Genomic DNA, 25,718 nt, shown 5'->3' with positions numbered 1-25,718 from the left:
ATAAAGAATGCACACTATATACAATGAAATCTAATACTAGAATAATATCAAATCAACAGTGTAATGATTGCCAGAAGTCTGCCTGCTATGTACAGCTAATGTGAATGGGGAACCCGTGGGTTACGTTCCTTCACCTATATAAAGTACTGTCATCTTATTAGTTGCCAGTATTTTTAACACAGGATATAAATAGGATCTGTTATTGTTATTGTTGTAGTTGTGTTGACCGGTGTTTTGTATAAATTGTGTCGGGGGGAAGTGACGCGAGGGAAGATTGTGAACGCACACTGGAGGAAGCGAGCTCCGTTCAGTGGACTCAGGAGAGCACCGTTTGCCGGCGATTGCTCAGCCACGGATCCGAATCAAGACTTTAAGGGATTATCAGGCTGGAGTCTTCGCTGGGAACGGCACAGAGGGCCACCATCGGGACGAGCTGTGGTGAGGTAGCGCGGGTTCGGTGGATACAGGGACCGCGGCGTCTCGCCACGCATCCGCCGGTTATTGACTTTGCCTCGGCGGATTGTTTTTTTTGTCATCGGACTATTTTTCGTTACTTAAAGGAACTTTCTGAACTAATGCGATTCGGGCTTTGTGGTGATCGTTTGTAAATGTTTACTTTATTGTGCCGAAGTACGGCGGGAGCCTCACGGTTATTTTCGTTTTGTTGTTTGTATGCCGAGTGAATTTTGAGTTATATTAATATATTGTTTTACATTTACCTCGCAGTGTGGTTTCTTTGGTGTCTGGTGTGGTCTATCCTTATAGGGAATACTAGGGAGATCATAGTCAGCGTGTTTTTCTACCTTCCACCAGGTTATTCAGGCAGATATAGACTCTGTAAACCAACCAATTCAGATCCGCCCGTGCCCTTAATTTTAGCCTTTGTACTTTTCCCTTTTTAGGTTTATATAATGAGGTGAATTGTTACAACAGTAGTGCAAAGATTTAACCGACAGTGAATGATTTGGCCCGAGGTGATTTGTTATACAGTCTGATTGCGGTAGGCAGGAACGTTCTCCTGTACCCGTCCTTGTGACAGCGGAGCTGGATCAGTCTGTTGGAGAAAGTGCTCCACTGTCCCTGCAGTAGGTGGTGGAGAGGGTGGTCCGGGTAATCCAATATGGATAATAATTTCTTCAGTGTCCTCCTCTGCACCACCTGTTCCAGATAGTCTTGTTTACAGCCGATGATGGAGCCGGCCTTCTTAACCAGTTTGTTAAGTCTGTTGGTGTCTCCGGCTCCAATGCTGCTCCCCCAGCAGACTACGGAGAAGTACAGTGCACTGGCCACAACAGTAGAACATCTTCAACATCTTGCTGCACACGTTGAAGGATCCAAGTTTCCTCAAGAAAAAGAGTCGACTCATCCCCTTCTTGTACACAGCGTTGATGTCTGAATACATTTATTCCTGTATTTAGTTATACATTTATTAATGCATTCATTTATTTATACTTAAGACATTTTTCGTCCTCTATAAGACACAGGAGGTATATATATATATATATATATATATATATATAACCATTAACATTAACCATAACAAAATGGTAAAACAGCGCCACCATCCCAACGGCACTTTGTTGTGGCTGAAAAACGGTACTGCATCTAGTTTCCAACTGACATTTGGAAAAAGAATTGATAACTGCTTGATTCAATGTGACGTTCAAAACATAGCAAAACAACTAAGCAACGTGATGGCTCATGTTTACCCACAATTCCAAGCCATTCAGCCATATTAAAGCCAATAACTTGAAAATTAAAGCAATTTAAAATGTGAAAAAAGTATCTGTGATGTGAGGATGAGCCCAATGACGTTATCAGACATGGAAATGGTCTTAGAATTTTTTTTTTTTTTTAAATGGCACCGCGAGTGAGAAGGGTTGACAGTTTGAGTGCTATAAATAGCTCTGGAATTCCTAGTTATGTTTGGTAGTGTGTGGTCCATATGCTGTCTTGAACAGGGGTTGATAACGAGGGGATCCCCCCCAGTGACCACGTGCTATGGACATAGCAGGGCAGGTGTAGGTTAGTACAGGTTAGAACAGGTGAGTAATAATGTCTAAAGAGGAAAACCTGAAAAGGTATAGGAGAGCGGTTGGAAAACAAACTACTTTTTTTTACTTTTATAGTGTGTATAATATATATATATATATATATATATATTTTTTATATATATATATAAATATATATATATATATATATATATATATATATATAGATTTATATATATTTATATATATATATATATTTATATTTATATAAAACACTTTTCTATAAAGACAGCAGAATGGAATGCGTCCAAAATACACTGAGATGCTTCACGTGAATCAGCCAATCAGAGTGCAGCTTGAGGAGGGAGGGATGTGGGCATTGGATTGATTTGCGCTGTCAAACCGAGATGGAAATATATATATATATATATATATATATATATATGTGTACAAACACACTATACATGTGTGTCTATGTGTGTGTGTGTGTGTGTGTGTGTGTGTACTCATGTCAAAACTGTACTACGATGGAAGCTGTGGCTAACAGAAGTGGGATTACGTTTGTGGCTTGTCTCATCAATCAGCACACAACTGTTAAAGGCAGGCACGTGCACAGATAGACCCCTAGTGGTGCTCAAGCACCTGCCCTTTTACCCTGAATGAGAAAAGTGCCACTTCTACTGGAGCCCAATTTTTTCTTCATTCATCAGTATTTAAGAATAAAAATTACTCTCTCTGTCATCAATTCCCCCCAAATGTGTTTTGATATCTGACGGGGCATTTATTTGAGTTCTTGTGAGAATTTCGCCCCGACATGCTCCGCGGCGCTCACAAGCCCCCGCCGCTGATGAGCTGTTGATGAAAGTGAGGATGCAATTTCAAAAATAGCCACCATGCCATATCCTACAGATCCGTCCCATGTTGAGACATTTCACATCAGGTGCAATGAGAGCTACATTGCTATGTGCTGCAGTGTAGGGCCCTGTCAACCAGAGGTTTTTTTTCCCCAAAAATGCTGAAGGGCGGTCATTCCAAAAGCATTGGTTTTCTGGAAATGTGTGGCTGGAGTATTCCCCAAGTTCTGATTCAATGCATTGTTTCAGTTGTCGGCTTTTTCTACCTGAAGATACATATAAAAGCAGAAAGGAGTGGAGAAATGGGATCAGAAAGTGGAATACTGCTCTTGAAAAAATCAAGCAGCACTCTGTCACAGAGGTCCACATGACAAGCATGGTGAGGTGGACCAATTACAAAAAAAAGGCACTCCAGACTTCATTTGATGTATCGGATGTAAAGGGAGTGGAAGCCAGAGAGCGAGAGAGGCAGACAAACAGAGAGATACTGACCAGGTTAATAGATCTCACAGTGTATCTCGCAAGGCAGGGACTAGCATTCCGAGGTGATAATGAGAGTAACTCAAGTAACAACCGTGGTAACTTTCTGGAACTCGTGAATCTATTTTCCCGCTATGACAGTGTGCTGAAGATGCATACAGAAAATATTGGAAGAGTGAAAGTCACCAAGAAAAGGCCCCAGGTGTCACTGCTGTCAAACAGAAGCCAAAATGACCTGATCACAGCACTGGGTACTTGCATCAGGAGGGAGATCCAAAGAGAAATCCTAGAAGCTGAAATGTACTCTATTCTCTTGGATGAGACCACCGATGTTTCCCACAAAGAACAGGTGTCCTTTGTAGTGCGATATCTACATCAAAAGCAAATAAAGGAGAGATTTATTGAAGTTTGCAACATTGATACAACAACAGGCCAGGAGCTGGAGAATACTGTAGTCTCCCTTCTACAGAAGAATGGTCTGGAGCTGAAAAACATGTATGGTCAGGGCTACGATGGAGCAGCCAACATGAGTGGCATGTACAAAGGTCTTCAAGCCAGAATACGCACACTCAATGAGAAGGCCCTCTATGTGCACTGCAAAGCACACTGCCTGAACTTGGTCCTGGTGGAAGCCTCAAAGTCAAATAAGCACTTTGTGACCTTCTTCAACCTCGTGGAGAAGCTGTATGCCTTTTGCAGTGGCTCCTCAAAGCGCCATGCTGCTTTAGTTAGATTGCAGCAGTCACTGCATCCAGGGGGACACATTGTGGAGGTCAAGAGGCTGTCAGATACCCGTTGGGCTTGCAGGGAACAAGCACTGAAGGCCCTTCAGAGAAATCTGGAAGCTATAATGATGCTCCTCAATGAGATCTGTGAAAGAAATCCACCTGACCTGGCCCTAGGAGATGCAAAAATGTACAAAAATACGATTAACTTCGCAAATCACCACCCCAGTATTTGAAGTCACTGCTCTTGTATCAAACGCTCTGCAAGAAGAAAGCCTGGACCACTCCACAGCCTACAAGCTAATTGATGGTGTAATTCACACAATACAAGCATTGAGGTCTGAGGAGAAGTTTGCTGAGATATTTCAAGGTGCGTCAGAGAAGGCAGAGGCTCTCAACATTCCTTTACCTACTGTTGTGCCTGGTCAGGAGAGGAAACGGAAAGTGCCAGTGCGTTTCCAACACAGCACAACTGCATCGCAAGTGAGTTATGAGATTGACTCTGTGGAGTCATACTACAGGAAGAATGTGTACTACACATTTATTGATACCTTGACTGCGGAGCTCAACAGGAGATTCCATGGGAGCATCACTGGAAGTCCAACTGGCACACTCATACGGTCCTTCCACTCTCTAACAGTGTGCCAACTGGACAAGCACCCCAAACCCAGAGGCAGAGGAAGCTGTCCATGTTCTTTGCGACTTCTATGAGGAAAATGAGGACCAGCTGAAGACAGAGGTAAAGGTGTTCCACTCCAGCTTTCCCTCAAAGAACCTGCAAGAAATCCTTGCCATTGTGGAGGAGAACACTGGCCAGCTCATCTTTCCCACATTTGTGAAGATGGTAAGGATCTATGCAACACTGCCAGTGACAACAGCTTCAGTGGAAAGATCCTTTTCAGAAATGAAGATAATCAAGAACGGGCTCAGGAGTCTCTGTGGGGAAGAAAGACTCTCCGACCTTCTCCTGCTTGCCATTGAGCAAGACATCGAAATAAATCACAGTGAAGTCATACAAATCTTCCAAGAGATGGCACCAAGGAGGATGCTCCTGTGAAGATCCTTTAATTTATTCAGAGCAGAGTTTTTATTTTTTATTTTTTGATTGCATTTGGCTCAATATGGACTTGTTTTGTCTGTTTTTGCCTGTTATTCATTTATTTATTCAATTTGATAATTTGAGTTAGTTTGTTAACAACAATAAATATATAAGTTGAAAATATCCTACTGTGTTTTTTATTTATTTATTTATTATTATTATTTTTAATTTCATAAATAATTTTGGCGATGGGTGCCCTTTTTTTGGGTTTGAGCACCTGCCCCCCAAAATGTCTGTGCACATGCCTGGCTGTACATGAAAACAAAATACCTAAACATTGGTGGGCGTCACACCAACAGATCACAATGCAGAAGTGAACAACCACATCACCTGGCAATCGAGACAGAAGACAATGAAATTAGGGAACAACACAGTTCCTGTCAAGCAATGTGATAGACTGAAACCTTAAAGAAGAGGAAAGGAGAATAAATGGAAACACATCAATGTTTGAGGATAACAAAAATGATTGTTCATGAAACGAAAATATTAGCTCAGTGATTATGATGTAGGGTATTTGTAAATACACATCCTTCTACAGCCAATGTCCCCAAAAACGTGCATGACTACAATACGTTGGGGGGAGTGGTGGGACGCCAGCATGTACATTTCCGCAACCATGCACAACTTAAACTAGACATTATTTTCTTTGTTGACTGCGTGGCGCTGGAAATTAGGCATTGTATTTCGGCGTGCTCAAGCCCAATTACAACATCCAAACTTAATAATAAATAGATTTATCATGGCTGGAAGAAATGTTTTTTGTGCATCTTAATGTCCCATAAAATGACAATTAGCGCACAAATATGACGGCTTTCCTGTCTGGCTAAAATTAGAATATGTTTTTTAAGATGAGAGTAATGATAGCAAAATTTGAAAACATCAAAGAAGCTTTGGACCATGGCATGTGTTTGTGGGTGCTATGGAGCCCACTGGCCACACCCCGAGCCCAATTTTCATGAGCTTTTGATTTGATTTTGCAGCAGAATAATAACATTCTCTTCAAAAACAATAGTTTCCTCGCACTTTCAGTGCACTTTAGTATTTGGGCCCTGCATGTATATTATTTAGCAGGAAATATTAATCAGTGAGGCATTGGAACATTATAGTGCTGCCTCCTGTTTGTGATAATCCTAACCCTAACGGTCCTTCTCTGCTGTGCACAGACTAGACCACACTGCATCTTCCACAGTGAGGATTTAACATGATAACATGTAATGTAGCTTTATGGCACACTCTAGTGGTTCACTGGTGGTTCACCTGTCAGTGAAGACACTTCCTGGACAGATCAGCTTATATTTCAGTGGATTAAAGTGTGTTATTCAGCTTTAGTGAGATAAACTGAACCTCTGACCTACATGATGTAGAAAAATGTCTAAAAAAGAAGACATTACATGTAATGGCTTTAAGTGTTGTTTTGCCGCTCACAGTCCCTCACTACAGGGGTCAAATGGTCACACTTGTACTGTTCTCCTCCTGGTATACCACTCATGCACTCATTCAGAATGTTTCCTTCTGCCATGTTGTTCCAAAATGGAGGTCAACTGGTTATGGTGAGCCTTTTTAAACATTTAACCCTAACCCTAACCCATTTACAAGTACTATGTATTCATCATTTTTATATTTCTTTCCCCATTTATACACACACACTGAATTAACTACCACTCTACAGACTAAGGCTACATCCACATTACTCCGTTTTCGTTTGGAAACAGAGTTTTCAAACGAAAACAATCTCCGTCCACACGGCGTTTCAGCCATCGTTTTCTAAATGATCTCCGTCCAGACCACACGCCTGAAAACTAATATCACGTGACTCTTCACGTTCACTGGGCATGCGCCGATGTAAACAGGAAGTAGATTGTCGTATTTTGTAACTAAGCAACCAGAGTAATAAAGTAGTCTTTAATGATACTTTGATACTTAAGATCTTCTCTAAAATCTTCCTCTATGAACTCAAACAGATACAGTTCGTGGAAAGTTTAATACGTTTTATTTTTCAGACTTAATGTTAGTTACAGCACTGTGGGTCTCTCTCTCTCTCTCTCTCTCTCTCTCTCTCTCTCTCCGCTCACTGATCTCTCTCTCTCTCTCTCTCTCTCTCTCTCTCTCTCTCTCTCTCTCACTCCGCTCACTGATCGCTCCAATAACAGCTGTTTCCTCCGCAGACAAGCAGACTTTAACTGGACAACAGCTGCTAGTAAAGACAACAAGGTCAGCAATGCCTGTAATCAGTTGTCCGTGTTAAATTAACCTGGTAGTCGATCGTGGGCGTCTATGTCATTGTTTCCAAACTTATGCGTTTACGTCCGTCCACACGAATACGCTACCCGGAGTTTTCAAACGTATCCATCTTCGGGAGCATTTCTAAACTCCTTCGTTTTCGGTGCTCGAAAACGCCGGCGTAGTGTGGACGCTCAGTGTAAACGGAGCAAAACATATGTTTTCAAATAGAAACGGAGTAATGTGGATGTAGCCTTAATGAGCCTGGTTCCAGACTTCTGAATCACTGCTAACATCTTTTATTTGTTCTGCAAATTAGTTTTGCCTACAGCCTAGTACAATACCATACAACAGCTCCTTCCTAAATTCTCCCTTTATGAAGCTTATAATGTTAGTAGTTGATTAGTAGTTGAAGCTTATACTGTTAGTAGTTGATTATTTTATGGACAGGTTTTTATTTTAGGTTGTGGCAAGTAGTGCTGTTGTACAGGACTGCATGCCATTGGGGATTCTAATTCTGCCTCCCTGCTGTATGTTATTGCTTAGTTTACATTAGAAACACCTCAAAATTGAATGCTGTCCAGAAAATAATCAACATTTAAGGTTTTATATATGAAAATGTATATTGAAGCAACTATTTGCTATGTAAATTGCTTTGTAAAGGTATAATTGAGTTTCTGGTATTTTCCTTGTTTCATCATTCGTTTAGATTTTTCCTGTTTTATTTTTTCTTGTGTCATGTCAGGTTTCACTTCCTGTCTTTCCCAGTTTTGTGATTGTCTAACTCGCCCTGGTTTGCTCCGCCCTGCTCCCCTTGTGTCTTTAGTCTGTGAGCTTCCCTTGTTTCATTGTCAGTCTGTCATCTGTCTTTGTCCAGCCTGTTTTAGTTTTCCAGTGTTTGCGTTTGGAATTACCTTTGATGCCCCCCAGTTTTTGGACTGCGTCCTGTGCGTTTATTTTTTTTGTCATTAAATCACCTGTTATTCCCTGATTGTAATACTTGTTGTGGTGGAAAATAATTGTTTTAACCTCCCTGTGACAAATAACCATGAAGAGAAAACTCAAAAAAATATTTATTGAACAGACACTTAGACTAATTCAGCTAGGTGGATAGAGCTCTTTCCCCACAGATGGTTCAGAGGTCTAACAACAAAGACTACAGAGTATATATGCACATTATCTCGTCCTCCCCTTCGCAGATGTCCTCGTCCTCCTCTGTTCGCCGATGCATCCACCAAGGCCAGGTTTCCTGCCTTGGAATTGTCTTCATGGGAAGAGGGTTAAGTGGTGAGATCTGGATGACACTACAGCAAGTCAGACATGAAAATACCTTTGAAGTGATAACATTTATTATTTGGGTTTAGATGAGTTTGGATGGCCTCATCTGCATTGTGTGGCTTCACAAGGGGCCAGGTATCGGAGGAGTGCTACATCCCCTTTGAAGATCAGCAGCCACACCACAAAATGGCCGCTGAGCGACACATGTGGTGGAAAATATTCCTATACCCGCTTTGCGTGAGTTTTTTCATGCTGAAATACATAATACCAAAAACCAGGTTGTCTTTTAAGTATTTATTCTCTGCTCAGAGAAGGTTCAATCATCACAACAGAATGAGTTCAGTCTCAGTGAGGAAGGACCAAGAAGAAAGTGAACAAGCTTTCTTTATACAGAATGAGCAAAGGTGGGGGCCGATGGCCAACGTTACAGACGTCTCAGTCTCAGACTTTTGGTCTCAGACTGATGGAACAACAAGTGAAAACAAACGGCCAGCAAGCAAAACAAGCAGCCCAAAGGCCTCGGCAGGAACATTCTCATACAGCACAGTTAGTTATCTTCATGAACAGAGAGGGAGGATCCTTCTTCTGCTCAACAGAGACACGGTGAAGTTCAACAAAGTCCAGAGCAAAATGACTTATGCATGAATACAATATACTGAGGAGAAATATATACTACGTAAAAAATACCATTACAATCCTCCCCTTGATCATTACATTAGATCACTACAATAGTATATATTCAATGCTATAAGTGAGAACATAAGTCAATAATATTTCATAACGATTTTAGTTAAGGGCATCATTAGTAGTGAAAACACCAAGCCTGTGGAGGAAACAATCTGTATCATAGTTGTGAAAAGTGTCTAATTGTACAGTCGTTAGAACAGAGTGCTCATGGGAATACAGGAGGAGTGGATGGGACACTGATTTGTTGATGGCTCACACTGAAGGACAGTCTAACAGACGGATTGACACGTACCATCATCTGGACAGTTCACTAGTTAGTTTGGTTAACATTGACAGGCGAGACTAGAGAAGTTGACTGACATGTAGACAGAATAATTAAGATGTTGAAAACACAGATTTCGTTGTAGCCTGTCGTCAATCAGGGCCATATCAAAACATCAACACATAATACTCATATGCACATCATTAATCAATAAGGTTCAGGCATTAGCTTAACCTGAGCTGAGATGAGGTGAAGCACAGACCCTCTCTGTTGAACTGTATCACAAGACAACATATCAGTGAGTTTCATAACAAACAATAATCAAACAACTTAAACGATTTGTAACAAATTCTATCATATTACCATAATGCACATTCAGAATCAAGTGTCAGTTTAATAGATTCCTTTATCAGGTAAACTAAATAAAAGCATGAGCTGTTTTATGAGATCATATTTCTCAGATAACAAGCTGTAATAATAAACATAAGTATTACACAGAAATGTCACTATTATAAGGTTTAGTACTACTACTCCTCTAAGGGAGGAAAACAGTCGGGTATTGACAACAAGTCACATGTTGCAGGATTGGCCTTTTTTTCCCTTCTTTTCTAACAGCATGTCTCGGGCCAATTTAAATCAGTTTAGTGTATTCATATCACATGTTATTTGCCGTTTAGTTAAATTACAAATCGTTTCTTTAATCTGATGGTTGCTGGTTTTTGGTTCTATGTTATTTGGTTGCCACGGTTTCTCATGCATCAATTATTAGGAAACACAATTATTATTGCACAAAAATACAGAAAACACATTGAACCTCTTAGGCCACACCCCCCCGGACCGTGGAATGTGTGCCATGGTGCTGGAGATCTGCCTTCCATCAACGTTACTTAGGTGCTCGATGAGTTGTTAGCAAACAATACATTTTCTTTAAAATACAAAAAACTGTGCACTCTTTTGTGTTTCATGCTGAATTAATACAATAACAGCATATTTCTTTGCTTTGTTTCCACTGACTGTTACTTTAAGTCAAGTCTTAAAATCCTGAAATCCACAAATGAATGATGCTACTTAGTTTATTCTGATAAATCCCTGCTGTGATACATCATAACGTATTGTATTGTAATTCCTAATAATAACTTAATAAAACACAAATATTTATCGCTGCAGTTCTTTTACATTCCTTAATGCCAGTTAACAACTAATTTGAATACAGTGATATTTATATTATTTAATGTAGAGGCTCAGCTCATCATGTTATCTTGAGAGTTTAGATAGATGGATGGATGGATAGATAGATAGATAGATAGATAGATAGATAGATAGATAGATAGATAGATAGATAGATAGATAGATACTTTATTCATCCTGCAAGGGGAAATGTGTTTGTTACAGCAGCAGAAAATATACTAAAGCAATTAAAGTAACAGAGTAAACAAATAAAAGTTTAAAGTATAAAAATGCACAATATATACAATAAAAAAGTAAAACTATAGAATATATACAAAAAACATGCACAGTAGTGTATACAATGAAATAGAATGGTATCATTACCTAAGCTAAAATAAACTGTAGTGCAAAGATTTAGTATAAGAGGAGTAAAATGTTCTAAAACGTTTGTACTCATTGTATTTAAATGGTGTTTTTATTTGCTTTGATGATACATCAAGATTTTGATGAAAGGGATCATAACCTGCATGCGACAGTTACAAAGTAAAAGCATAAGATTCAATCTTATTCAATCTCTTATCACTGATAGAAGACTGGGATTTTGGCAGTCTTTTAGTCAAAGGTTGTGGTTTTAAACAACGTTGCTGAATATTAAATTCTGTACAAAATGTGGATAACACATATACTTAAAACTACATATCTCCCCTGTACCAAGTTATCTCTGCTGTGAGCTAATTTAGCGTACTACTGGAAGAGAGCATGTGGCAATTGTCTGCAATAATTGAATATCATAAGTGAGGGATATTTCTGTAGGCTCACCTAGCATGAGTGTTGTGAGCTAAAGAGAGTAACCTGATAATAAAAAACCTGCTTGCTTAGTCGTAGCATCAGCTGCAGCATTTCCTGTTGAAATGGGATCAGAAGCGTTAGTGTGAGCATCACATTTCATAACACAGACAGTTTTAGGGAATACATTCTTTACTTGTCATCTGAATATAAGAAGTCTTCCTAGCATCTATGACAAATTAATTCATTATTTGTCTTTACTTAAGCATGAATTTGCATTTATTGGCCTGTCAGAAACATGGTTTACTGAGGACTCTAGATACATCTTTAAAATAACAAATACAGTTCAGTTCACCGTGTAGGAGAGGATGGATCTGGAGGTGGAGTATCTCTGTTTATTCATGGTGACTATGAATTTTTACTCTAGTTACTTTTTCCCTCTTATTTATAAAGCAACATGAGTTACAGAGTTACATGAGTTCTGTATTCAAGATTAATAGAGCTAAACATATTAATACAATAATGGATAATACATCGTTCCACAGTAATGTTAGGCACATCTAATGCATTAATCTAATCTAATGTGTGAAACGGCAGAATTAACCATGAGCTCCCCATGTTCCTGAGTCTACACTGATGTCATGTAACCGTCTCTTTGGTCAACGTACTGAGTGAACGGTGTGTAGTTTAAGTAGTCCAAGTGTCAGAGCTGACAGTAAAGCTCTTTATGTCATTAAAGCAGCAGTCGAGCAGTCAGTCCAGGTCACTTTGTTCTGAGCAGAAAGATGTTCACCATGAATCATGGAAGAGAGGAATGCCTCTCTTTGTGAGAAGTTTAGGATCCACTGATCTAATATGACGTCGTTCATATAAAGCTCATCATCTGTTTCTTAGTTGTGTTTTAGGCACATTTTGAATTGCCTGTATTCTCTTGGGAGAGAGGGTTTTGTCCTCTGCTGTGATCACATGTCCCAGATATGAAACTTTATCCAGAGCAACTTTCAATTGGACGGATAGCCTTGTGAACATTTGCAGCCAAAATTTAAGTAGGATAACTGTAATTGTAAATTACTCTAATCTGCATGCTTCTTCTGTGGGGCTGCAAATCATGATGTCATCAACATGTTGTAACAAGGCAGAACCATTTGGTCACTATAAATTAGCCAGATTGTCTCTCAAGACACTGTTTAACACCAGGGCATTCTGGGTATCCCTGAGGACACCGGGTCCCTTTAAATTAGAAGCTACCCAAAATTGAGTTTGTGCACAGGTACAGAAATAAAAATATTTAAAAAAACAAAAAACATTGGCCAAGTCGAAGACGGAGAAACTGTGTCGGGAGGGATGAGTGACATCATGGTGTGGATTGGAGCTTTGCGGTGCTCGCGGTGCACCGAAGCATTAACTGATTGTGAATCTTAGACAAATCGTCACTCAGTCGGTTCCCCCAGGTCTCAATTTTCTTTACCGGAACGATTGGTGTGCGCAACACCAGAGAATCTTCACAAATCAGATTTTGGGTGAGAACCAAAGGTGTCACACCCCTCACCAGTCCTACGTCATATTTGTGTGCAGACCATAGAGAGGAAGGCACCTCAGACAGCTCAGCCATGTTTACAGACGGAACATTTCAAACCATGGTGTGTGTGTGTGTGTGTGTGTGTGTGTGTGTGTGTGTGTGTGTGTGTGTGTGTGTGTGTTTTTATCAAACAGAAGTTGAGTTACTCTTTTACTGTTAACATTGATGTACATCATATTCTATTCTGTATACATATTACTGAAGTGAGTTGAGTCTTACTGTGCAGCCAGTCAGACATGTCCTTCCATCTCCAATAATGGGCCTCATGCATAGGACACATGTGTGAACTCCCTCTTAAACAACTCAGATTGTGTGGGAGACAGAGAAACAGAGACAGCAGCAGCATTTTCTGTCCAATAAATGTCCATCATACATAATTTCTCTACCTACCAAATGTATAGGGCAGTGATCAGACGGTAGGAATGAATGTTTGTCTGTGATGTTATCTAACATACAGGATAAGGGCTTTGTGTACATTTCACTAATTGGTATTCCTCCTGAGCCAATCAACAATGTAACATATTTACCTTTAATAGTTAACGTGTCTTGTGGTAACTTTCTAAAAACTTAATTTTTGTACATCTGGTATGTGGGTGTGAGTGGTGTTTGTCTGGTTTCTAATGTGTGTATTGATGTACAAGTTTGTCATAGTCAGAATCTAAAGTTAACTCACCCTCTGTTGTAATGTGTGTGTGTGTGTGTGTGTGTGTGTGTGTGTGTGTGTGTGTGTGTGTGTGTGTCGAATGGTCCATCACTGAGGTCCGCCCCTCCGCCTGCTCCTCCCCTCTTGACTGCTGATGTTGAGCCCTCCCACCAGTCCTGTCTCCATGGAGATTGTGGGCCGTCCCTTAGACAATGTCCAAGTGTCCACTTTTATGGCACACAACGTTTTCAGCCGGTGTCTGTTTTCCAAAGTCAGTTTTGCTCCTCTCTTGTCATGATCTGATTCCATCGTCAGCTGGGCCTCCTCCAGTTTGAGCTGATGAAAGTCTTTGCTTGTTCTCTGTCGTTGATCTGCTTCTCAGCGTGTTCAGCATCTTGTAATATGGTTGCAGTCTTCCATATCACACAACTCTCTTTAGTGTGATATTTTTCAGATTCATAGATGGCAGGAAAGCCTTCTTACAAAGTTCTGTGGTATATCACATATTCCAGGTTGATTACGGCTGGTGTGAATGCCGCACATCTTTTATGATAACGCACAAAGGAGGTCATAGTTCTCTTGAATTCTGTGAAGTTGCTCTTTGAACTCTCCACATGAGTCATGGCTTCTTCTTCTTCTTCACGTCTTCTGTCTCTGTAGTAATGTCCTCTTTGTCTCGCGTTCAGATGATCAGGTTCATATTGTCCCCAGTGTTCATTGACGGGCTTGTAGCTGTGAGCGTTGACATGGTGCCTGTAGGTTTTGATGAGTCTCCTTCTTCTTCATCCTTGGAGTGTTGAGTGGTGGGTTTGGCTGTAATGTTGTTTGTGTCTGGGGAGCAAACAGCAGCGGCGTTGGAGACCAGATCAGGATCCACTCGACCATGTAAAACAAATACAAAACAAAAACAAAACAAAGTTCAGCAGTATATTTTACTTTTCTATCAGTTGTATGTGTCTTATTCAAATTCATCTGTTTCTTTCTTTACCTCTTGGACATCACTTCATCTGTTTCTGCTTCTCCTTTTCCTCTTTGCTCCAGACACGGTTTGAGTTGATCACATTTTTGTCGTAGGCTAAAGTTGCCTTTTCCAGGGAACCCCAATTTTATCCGATTATCTTTGTCCCACATGTATTTTATTATTGGAGGTAAGACCTTGGCATCGGGCAGCTCAGGCTCATTATATGACTTTTTATCATTTCCAAATGTTTCACCTTTATCTTTTATTTGTATTATATATATTTTTTTTCATATCATTCTCTTTTTTTTTTTTTTCAACTCTGTGTATAATTTCTGTATTAGATTGAGACTGAATAAATCTCCCACAGGAAAACCATCTTTGTTTACTTATTTGTTTGGATGCCAGCAACTCACCTCCCCATATTTGTTTTTCATGAACATGACATTGGGCCCATCAGGCGGCGTGTAACCTGGCATTTACTCTTACTAGCCCCCATATGCTAACCTTTTCACTTAAATGGGTCTATCGCGCGTATCTCTTTAAACAATATAAACACAGTCGTCACCGTGAGCTTCAAGACTCGTTTCTGGCACAATCTGAATAAAAGCCGTTGCTCTAGACTCACTGTCTAAGCCGTTATATAGACGCAGCCGTCCTAACGGACTCTTTGTCTCTTTGGTCAAGCGACTTCAGCGCTTAACGCCTAACCCCAAGATAGAGCAGGCGCCAGATGCTCACCTCTGTTTCCCAGCATAGGTCAAAGGACTTCAGCGCGTAGCGTACCTCCCTCTAAGGTAAGGTCTGCAACATGCAACACTAAACACCCATCCTGGTTTTCCAGTCCTCCTTTTTTAGACAACATTTACTTACAGACTTTCATCTCACAGGTCCAAGGACTGCAGTGCTCAACGTCTACCTCCTCGAAGGTCTGCAACATGCAACGCTAGACACTCATCCCTGCCTCGTTATCTACAGGTCAAAGGACTTCAGTGTTTGGCTCCAAATCCCAAACACTCACCCTTGTTTTCCAGCTACCCAATCGTCACTGCTCAGAAAAACGCTAAAATACTAAAATACGAGTTGCGCCAACATCCTCAATAATTATTTATTATATTATAATTTACTGTGTATATAATTTCCTAACTTACTGAATCCTGTGTGGCTTGGAACCTTGCATGCTTTTATTATATATATATATATATATATATATATATATATATATATACACACACACACACATACACATTGCATGTTTCCCTGTTTATATTATTTAGACACGCACGGTAGGGGAGGCTCCCACTTATTTAACTAAATAATTCTTAATTATCGCACACAGACGGGAGACATTGTGAGTGAAGGACCATCCATTTTAACCATTTAATGTTTTAATCATTTTATTCACCTTCCCTCCATAGTAAGGTTGACGATGGATGGCAACAGAGCACACTTTTACACAGTTTATAGCACTTACAATATAACCTGGTGTTCTCTTAGTTTTTAACTTTGCACTTATTTCTTAAAGCACTTTTTTAATATATTTTAGATGTGGGCACTTCCCTTTTATAGCACTTTAAACTTGTGTGTGTGTGTGTGTGTGTGTGTGTGTGTGTGTATATATATATATTTCTATTTATATTGTATATATTTCTTTTAATGTATTTGTGTGTGTGTGTATATATATATATATTTCTATTTATATTGTATATATTTCTTTTAAGTTATTTATACTGAGGGAGCGCCCTGTATTAGTGTGCTCTTACACTGTTTTATCTCAATCCCCCTCCCAAAAAGCATCATCTCCATCTTCTCCATCCCTTCTGTCAAAACATGGATTTTAATTCATTGTGTGTTTTGTTTTGGACGGTACCTTTAACTTTCACAACTTTTATGGGAACTTTCATCGGGGGACGAATCCTGGAGATCTAGTGTTTCCTTTTAAGCCTTCGCTCCCGCTGCCCGACTTGTGTCTGCTCTGATGCTGTTTTTAAACCTTTGCCCCTCCTTTTAATTTTTAGATTATTTTATTGGTTTATTATATTTTTATTTTTAAATCTTGGTTTTTTAACCTTCCTTTGGAGGGTTGTTTATCATAGGGGGACTTTTTAACAAAAAACCCAAAGAACTACTCCAAAATCTCTCTAGATACATGTTCCCCTTGTGCCCGTGCCCCTCGTGACCTCCACCAGGAGGCCACGTTTCCACCCAAACCTAACCCTAACCTCCACCAGGAGGCCACGTTTCCACCCAAACCTAACCCTAACCCGAATACATCGACCATTTTATTAACCCGCTTTCCCAACTTCACCCCAGTTATCTTCAGGACACCTACCACTTTATCAATAAAATTAAAAACCTCCAGGTACCCGGTCATACCTTTCTCTTCACCATAGACATAGATTCACTGTACACCAACATAGAAACCCCCCTCGGCCTCATTGCCATTCAAGACCTCTTTATTAAACACCCCGACCCATCCAGACCAGACAAGGAAATCATTCAACTCCTCAGCATCACCCTGACTCGGAACGACTTCACCTTCAATAATAAACATTATCTCCAGCTGTGCGGATGTGCAAATACTCCCCGGCGTACGCAAACATCTACCTGGCCCATTGGGAGAGAACAGCATTCAATAAACTCCACTACAAACCCCTCTTATATTTCCGGTACCTGGACGACATCTTCGGCCTCTGGGACCACACTGAAGAGCACTTTCACACATTTTTGGACATCTTAAATACACATCACCCCAAGATTAAGCTCAAACATACCCTCCAACACCTCTCGGTCGAGTTCCTGGACACCAGGGTCTTCTTTCAAGGATCCAGCGACCAGAACAAGACCCTGGCCACCAAAGTCCATTTTAAAAACACCGACCGCCACGCACTCCTTCATAAATCCAGTTATCACCCCAAACACACGTACAGGGGTCTCATCAAGTCTCAGCTGATCCGGTTCCACAGGATCTGCACCCTCCCGGGCCACGTCGAGGAGGCGACCAGCACCCTTTTTGGCGCGTTGAGGCTCAGGGGTTACTCGAAGCGCTTCCTCAGGACGATCAAGGCGGAGGTTGCCGACACCTTCAGAGGCGGCAGTGGCACCCCACAAGAACCGGCCCAGTCCCTCGTCCCCTTAGTTTTAACATTTTCAAACTGCACTCATAATTTTTAAAAACTATTAAAGATAATTTCCAGGGGACGAGGGAGCACTGTGCCGCCCTGGGGACAGTCGTGTGATCTCCGCCTTTCGTAGAAGTAAAAACCTTAAAGATATCCTGGTCCATACGGACCTCAACAAGAGAGAGACCAGGAGGGAAGCGCTTCGAGGTTCGGAGATCGGTTTTATGCGTCTCCCCCACGTTTTTAACCCCCAGAGTAGACTCGGTTTTAACTTGGGGCAGGCCCTGCCACCCACAGCCTCCAATGTAGTTTACGCTGTGAGGTGCGGGGCCTGCCACAGGTTGTACGTGGGGGAGACAAAGAATGAACTGCACCTGCGAATCAAGCAGCACTTTTATATGATCAACAGGGGGAATGGCACGAGCGTCCTATATGTTCATTTTAAACTCCATGGCTCACACGGTCTCCAGAGTGTGGGCCTGGAGAGCAGCAAGCGGTGGAGCACGGCACAGCGGCAAGCGGCGGAGAGGAAGTGGATCCACAGACTGGGAACCATAGACCCTCACGGGCTAAATGAAAAATACTAACCCAGTCTGTGGCTCTTTTAAGCTCCCCCCCCCCCCCCCCTTTTTTTTACCTTCTCCTTCCATGGATCACCCCTTCAGGTTTGTTTCCATCCCCCCTTTTACTCATGGGAGCCTCGTCTGCCATACTTTTAACCCACCCCCCCTCCACAGCTCCACCATGGGATCCCTTCTTATGTGTTATTTATATTCTCTTTCACGTGTGTTTTTTAATATATTATGCATGGTTTTTATCCACCTTGTTAAACTTTTCTAACTGGTTTGTCTATTTATTTATTATATATTTGTTATTTATATTTATCCTTAATTTATTCATCTATTTAATTCCTCCCATGGTGGGGCCACACCTCCCCCATGCTGCCCTCCTCTCCTCCTCCCTGCTGGCAGACGAGGCCCCCTTTTGGACGTTTTTTTAGGACTCCTTTCTTAAACCCCCCCTCTTTTAACGGCGGACATGGGATGATTTTATTGAACACAATTTTACACATTTTTTAAAGCACTTATCCATTTGCATGTTTTTACCTTTTCTTCCCACCCCAGTTTTTAAAGCACTTACCTTTTAGATGTGGTGTCTGTGTATTTATACTCTTGTTATATTTTATTATTTATCTTATTATATATTGGGTTATATTTATGTTTTTATTTATTTATATATTTATTAAGGAAACACTGTGTATTATTTTGTTTTTATTCCTTTATCCCCTGCTGTCCGTTTTATGAATTTTACTTCCAGTCCTTTTAAAGCGAGGGGTTCTTTCGGTGGATGGACCTGTGTCCCCCGCCGGGGGGGTGAACATGGAGCTTTTATCCTGTTTTAACCTTTAACCTCCCATCCCTTAAACACTCCCCCATTTATGCATCTGTAATAAAGTTGATATCATTGTGTTCACTGCACGGTGACTTTTTATTTCAGTGGTCTTTATAACTTTCACCCACTCAAACATTGTTCAGTAATGTTTGTAACCTTCTAACGACTTTTTTCAAAATGTACTGCATAATTTGTATTCATAAGACCAGAATTATTAGCTTTAAAAATGAACGTACTTGTCACTTCTGATTTGTAAAGAAACCTTTGTAATCTTATATAATGTTTGTGTGTCCCTCCTCCTCTCACAGTGGTGTGATTTCAAGGCTCTGCTCCTAACCACCACCGATGGTGAGATCTGTCTTCCTATTGGTGCTTTGGACACTCTGTCACCTCTCACCCAGCAGGAAGCCACGCCCCCTTCAGAGGCCTCTCTGTGTGTGTGTGTGTGTGTGTGTGTGTGTGTGTGTGTGTGTGTGTGTGTGTGTGTGTGTGTGTGTGTGTGTGTGTGTGTGTGTGTTTGAGAGAGCTTGACTCAGTGTGAGGAGAAGGATACTACATGTTTCATGTTGAAACTATGGATCAGAGCTTGGTGAGAATGAACTTTCACCTCTTAAATCTTTATCTTTTCGGGGTCTAAACGTTATTATCTTTCATTCTTTAATGTAGTTTAACTACTGTAATGGAACTCATTGATAATGCATGTTAATGTGGCGAAATGAAAACTGAGCACTGATGGGAAACTATTGCGCATGTACATAACCTTGACATTTAGTTGTGTTGAGTGCATGTCTCGGGCGGTCGTCTTGCAGATACTCCCGGTGGTGGCGGCTGTTTCTGTGGCGGCAGTCACCGCGCTGTACGTCCTCCTGGGAGGAGAGAAGAAGAAGAAGCTGCCTGTCACTCTGCAGGACCCTATGGTCAAATATCCCCTTCCCTTGGTAGACAAACAGGTAGACTCTCAAAGAATCAGTGTTCACACTCAAACCTGATTATACAGCAACTTTGTATTCAACTTGTACACCAGTCAATGTTAATCATTTCGTAAGTCCTTCATTCCGTTTGTGGTCATTGTACAAACCGTCATAAAGCAATAAATAAGCCATGTGTGAAAATCTAGTTTACAGTTTTGGTTCACACAAACACATTTTCTTACTTACCTCTGGCCATGCAGAGCGTTATGAAGTGATTTCTGAATTGTAAGTCGCTTTGGATAAAATGACTGGGTACTGGGTAAAAGTACTGTGTAAAGACCACTCGGTCTCTCAGGACATTTACAAGCTGTGGTGCTATTGCACTATTTCTAACCTGTGTGCGTCTTTGTGCAGGAAATCAGCCATGACACAAAGAAATTTCGGTTTGGTCTTCCATCTGCAACTCATATCCTTGGACTGCCAGTAGGTAGTGAAACAGCCCTCTTCTCTTCTAAACAAACAGAAATATGTTCTGCCAACACTCAGCAGGCTGCATGCGTACTGAGAGTACTGAGAGTACTGAGTGTACTGAGTGTACTGAGAGTATTGAGTGTACTGAGTGTACTGAGAGTACTGTGTGTATTGAGTGTACTGAGAGTACTGCACGGTGACTTTTTATTTCAGTGGTCTTTATAACTTTCACCCACTCAAACATTGTTCAGTAATGTTTGCAACCTTCTAACGACTTTTTTCAAAATGTACTGCATATTTTGTATTCATAAGAGTGTACTGAGTGTACTGAGAGTACTGAGTGTACTGAGTGTACTGAGAGTACTGAGTGTACTGAGAGTACTGAGAGTACTGAGTGTACTGAGTGTACTGAGAGTACTGAGTGTACTGAGAGTACTGAGTGTACTGAGTGTACTGAGAGTACTGAGTGTATTGCACTTTGATTCTAAGTATCTTGAAGTATGGCAGTAAATGAGAATGCATGACAACATCTCTTGCTCTGTTTGTAATAAGTCTGAGTGATTCCAACACATCAAAGGATACTAGGTGTTAAATGTAGCTCGTTTCTATCCTACTTTAACGTTTTCCCATCTCACCTGTCCTCCCTGCTCGTCCCCCCTTTGTCCCCTGGCCAGGTCAGCACGTGTACCTGTCAGCCAAGGTCAGCGGCAGTCTGGTGGTCAGAGCCTACACTCCGGTATCCAGTGACGAGGACCAGGGGCATGTGGACCTTGTGGTCAAAGTAGGTAACATTACTGATATTAAACCACATGTGGCTCTACTGCAGAGGTTTTATTGTTGTTTTTGTAGCAGTACCACTCTCTACTAGCTTTCTATTGAATCGATGGCTTTTGTTACTCATGCTCTGTGGACATGCAGCTGTCTACCGCTCCATTGAAATCTTCCTGATGAATTAAAGCGATTAAAAGATGCTACAAGAGGATCAATACCGGCCAGAGATTAAAGAGAGATTAATACAGAGGACCAACGCTAGCGTCACGCTCAGGCCACTGCTAGTTTCATTCTGAGCTGCGAAGTTCATAACATTTCACAATTTACGTAAACATGGTGTGAACAAATTCAAATGGATTAAAATATATTCCACATCCAGTCCTACTAACTGCAGTGTAACGCTGAAGTTCACGGACAGAACTAGCTAGGTAGCATTACAGCGTTCGTCGGAACAATTAGCGACAAAATATAGCTAACTACATTTATCACACATCTCCAATCATGTTACAACATTACAGCACATTTAACTGCATTTACATTCGATCATAACACAAGTTAAGGACAGAAAAACACGTGTTGTATACCTGTGGATTAATACATAGAGGACCAATGTTAGCATCATGCTCAGGCCAGAGCTAGTTTTATTCTGAGCTGCGCATGAGCGGAGCCTGCAGCTACGTTCTCTCTAATGGATCCACAGCAGCACCAAAGCGCCATCTGCTGACGTGATCGTGTATTACCTCGATATAAAGTCTGAAGAGCGTTAGAGTGGTTCAATTAACAGAAGGGGGGGGGGGTCTGTTCAATAAAAACTAAACATGTAGCATTTCCAACCTACTACATCTGCACAATGTGTTAATATGCTATATATCATGTATATTGTTTGCTATGTTAGCCATATGAAGTGAAAATAAGCCAATGTTTACAAGATAATCAACGTATACAGGTTTAAGTGGATGGTTTTATATCATTTTATATTAACTAAAGTCATCCACACTCATGTGAGCAGAACAAGCTAAGCTAACAATGCTAAGAGGTGAGAGGCAATGACGAGTGAAACACTGGTGTCCTTTGTGTAACTCCAGGTGTACTACAAGAGCTGCCACCCCTCCTTCCCAGAGGGAGGGAAGCTGTCTCAGTACCTGGACAACATGGCCATCGGAGACGTCATTGACTTCAGAGGACCCAATGGTCTGCTTGTGTATAAGGGACACGGTACGGCGTGTGTGTGTGTGTGTGTGTGTGTGTGTGTGTGCGTGCGTGCGTGTGCGTGCGTGCGTGCGTGTGCGTGCGTGCGAGTGTGCGTGCGTGCGTGCGTGCGTGCGTGCGTGCGTGCGTGTGTGTGTGTGTGTGCGTGTGTGCGTGTGTGGAGGGGAAAGCGAGAGTAGTGAAAAAAAAACATTGACTCCCAGCAGCAGATGTCACTGTGGTACAATATGAGAGTGTCCAAGCAGCTCTGGCTGCCAAACACATTCTAAAGCTGAGACTTTTCTCTCAGGTCACTTCTCCATCCGACCAGACAAGAAGTCAGAGCCCAAAGTTCGGAAGTTCAAGCATGTTGGAATGGTCGCTGGTGGAACAGGTCCATGTATACATTTCTGTAAACTCTCCATCATTCTAATGTACATTACTGCATATACTGTAGGTAATCCAGAAGAACATCACAGAGGCTCAGCCGGCTGAAGTCTCTGCAGAATGAAATGCCTTGTGAGGGAGAAGGAAGTGGTTCACTGATAGTAATATGTTGCATCATACAGCAGCAGCTGTACAGGTGGATTGTATGTGTGTTCAACATTGAGGCATTCTCATGTGAACACATATATTACACCCAAAGCTGTAATGCTGTTTAACCTTCAGGACCATGTAATGATATTGTCTTTGATGTTGACGTTATCATTTTATTGTACAATTAGAAAAGGTAACAGTGTGTAACCCCCCCCCATAATACCCTCAGTTAGACAGACTAATTTCAATGTCTTTTTCCCATCAGGCATCACTCCTATGCTGCAGTTAATCCACAGTATCACAGCAGACCCCACTGACGACACCAAGTGCTCCCTCGTATTTGCCAACCAGGTCAGCTATGTGTGGTGTTGTTTACGGACATCTTTCCTTGTGTGCGTCATTGTTAAAAGGAATTACTATTTCTATTTTATGAATAGAAATCAAATCTCTTTCACTTACTCCCTGTCAGACTGAGAAAGATATCCTACTGAGGGAGGAGCTAGAGGAGGTGAAGAAGAACCACCCTGATAAAGTTAAGCTCTGGTTCACTCTGGACCAACCTCCACAGGGTAAGGCAGCATCTCTTCAACTATGGAACTCTATTCAATACAAGCTACCCTATGTTCTAAAGGAGCACCCGGTTTTTGATTGATTGTTCTGGGTTTTTTCATCAAAACACACATTATCTCCTCTATTCTGTGCAAAAAGATTGTAATTGAACACGCATACTTATCAAAGTTGTATTACATAAATAGTGCAGGTTGTTTTAATTTACTTTTATGATTGAAAAATATGAAAATTGTTCTCACCTCACACAACAGTGATATATAGATCCTTTGACAGCCAACCTCATCAAAAGTATGCTTGGAAGTAGAGTGTCAAGAGCGCAATGAATTCAGAACAGTAAGTTGTTTACATTTTGTGGCTAGTAGTTCCGTTAGCTGTTAGCGGATAGCCAAACACACCGTACAAAACGGTAACAGCGAGCTGGTACTCAGCAGTAGGTGTACTGGTAGTTGTGTTAGCACGCACACAGCCGTTATCCCCTCACTGTGGAAGCAGAGTAGCAGCTCGGGGTTGGAGATGCTCTCAGCTGTGGTATCGCTAGCGGCCCTACAGGCTGGGGGCTGGTTAGTGAGTGAGGAGTCAGCAGGCAGTATAAAACAGGTAATAAAAGGTGTTCTGAGAAAGTGTGAGTCTCTGCAACCACAAGAGGTCCTGGAGCATGCAGGCCTAGCTGGACACCCAAAAGATGCTGCAGTGTGCTGCAGCAGCAGTTAGAGATTCGTCGTGGACAGACACAGAGGTGCACTCTCACTCACGGCAGCGACTGATCCCATGAACCTCCAGGCGGAGATAAAAAACACACTAGCACATGAAACAGATGCTGCCATGTTTTAGAACAATGCAAGAAATCAATATTTATAGATTTACAGCTGAACAGGGGTCGCTTGTAGTGATGAACCCACAGAGAATTGTCACCCAGAAACATGACTCTAAATAGAAATATCATATTTATGGGGAGAAACACTTTCAACAGTTAAACACTTATGCTTACTTCCCATATTGTGGGCTCTGGTGGAAACATTTCTCTAATCTCAACGTGTTATTGTAAAGGATATACAGTCCATGTGAGTATTAGTGTAGCGCCAGGCTACATGAATGTGAATAAATCAGTCTCAAAGCCCGGCTCTTTGGTTTCACTGCTGAATATTCAGAGTGGGAAACCGAACAAAGACTTCTCGGCTGAAGGAAAATCTCTGCAGGCGGAGGAAGGAGATAGTTCCAACAAGGTGTTACAGTAGCTTAGCGAAACGCTCGTGTCTACCTTTGCATAATCCTTAAAGCAAGCAGAAATGAATGAGCATAATGTTGTTATATAATGTCTGTTGTAAGGCTGCTCGTCTTCTGTCTCGTCTTTCATTGGCTCCACACAGAGTAGAAACACATCGGTCCTTGATCATTATTCATTAAAAAGATGTCCCATCTCATGTATCTGAGAAGAAGAGATCCTCTGTTTCGCTCTGCTCACCCTGCGCCTGTGGAAAGAAAGATTTAGCATCAGTGTTTCATATTTAGTATTTAGAGATGAAGTGAGAGCCAGGCTTCTCCGGTGAATGAGTCATATTATAAGCCACTTCATGGGAGCACAGAAGCAGGATGGCAGTATGTGTTCTCATTCTGACGATAATGACAAGGTGTTGAGCTGTGAGTTGTTGAAATCAGTTTATCTGATGGTGAAGGTTGATCTTTCTCTCTCTCTTGTCTCGTCCTCAAGAATGGAGCTACAGTTCAGGGTTTGTGACCGATGACATCATCAAGGACCACCTCCCCGCTCCGTCCACTGATGTCCTCATTGTCCTGTGTGGTCCTCCACCAATGATCCAGAAGGCATGTCTCCCAAATCTGGACAAGCTGGGACACAGAACAGAAAACATTTTTGCATACTAACGTCCTGATTGACTACAAAGTCTGTTTAAACCAAAGATCACTGTATGAACACTGTTAAAGGTGCATTGTTCATCTAAGCACGTGTGATTGTGATGCAGTGGCACCAGAACGAGTTAAACTTGTGCCATAACGTGTGTACAAATACT

At 41.4% G+C, this 25,718-nt stretch overlaps 1 protein-coding gene across 1 annotated transcript in view; it reads left to right on the top strand.

The window, feature by feature from the left end:
• The first annotated feature begins 19,726 nt into the window (after positions 1-19,726).
• cyb5r2 (cytochrome b5 reductase 2) overlaps positions 19,727-25,718 on the top strand; it is a 6,138-nt gene continuing 146 nt past the window's right edge. The window contains exons 1-9 of the mRNA XM_068723594.1: positions 19,727-19,832; positions 20,053-20,193; positions 20,569-20,641; positions 21,300-21,406; positions 22,482-22,611; positions 22,895-22,978; positions 23,387-23,472; positions 23,591-23,690; positions 25,400-25,718. The exon at positions 25,400-25,718 is cut by the window's right edge and continues 146 nt beyond it. Coding sequence (XP_068579695.1) covers positions 19,800-19,832; positions 20,053-20,193; positions 20,569-20,641; positions 21,300-21,406; positions 22,482-22,611; positions 22,895-22,978; positions 23,387-23,472; positions 23,591-23,690; positions 25,400-25,572 — 927 coding nt within the window. The 5' untranslated portion in view covers positions 19,727-19,799 and the 3' untranslated portion in view covers positions 25,573-25,718. The remainder of the gene's footprint in view (positions 19,833-20,052; positions 20,194-20,568; positions 20,642-21,299; positions 21,407-22,481; positions 22,612-22,894; positions 22,979-23,386; positions 23,473-23,590; positions 23,691-25,399) is intronic.

This window comes from Cebidichthys violaceus, unplaced genomic scaffold, assembly GCF_023349555.1.
Source record: "Cebidichthys violaceus isolate CVI_PGR_0920_01 unplaced genomic scaffold, fCebVio1.0.p SCAF_3, whole genome shotgun sequence".
Classification (NCBI taxonomy): domain Eukaryota; kingdom Metazoa; phylum Chordata; class Actinopteri; order Perciformes; family Stichaeidae; genus Cebidichthys; species Cebidichthys violaceus.
This window is presented reverse-complemented; position numbering and strand designations above follow the sequence as displayed.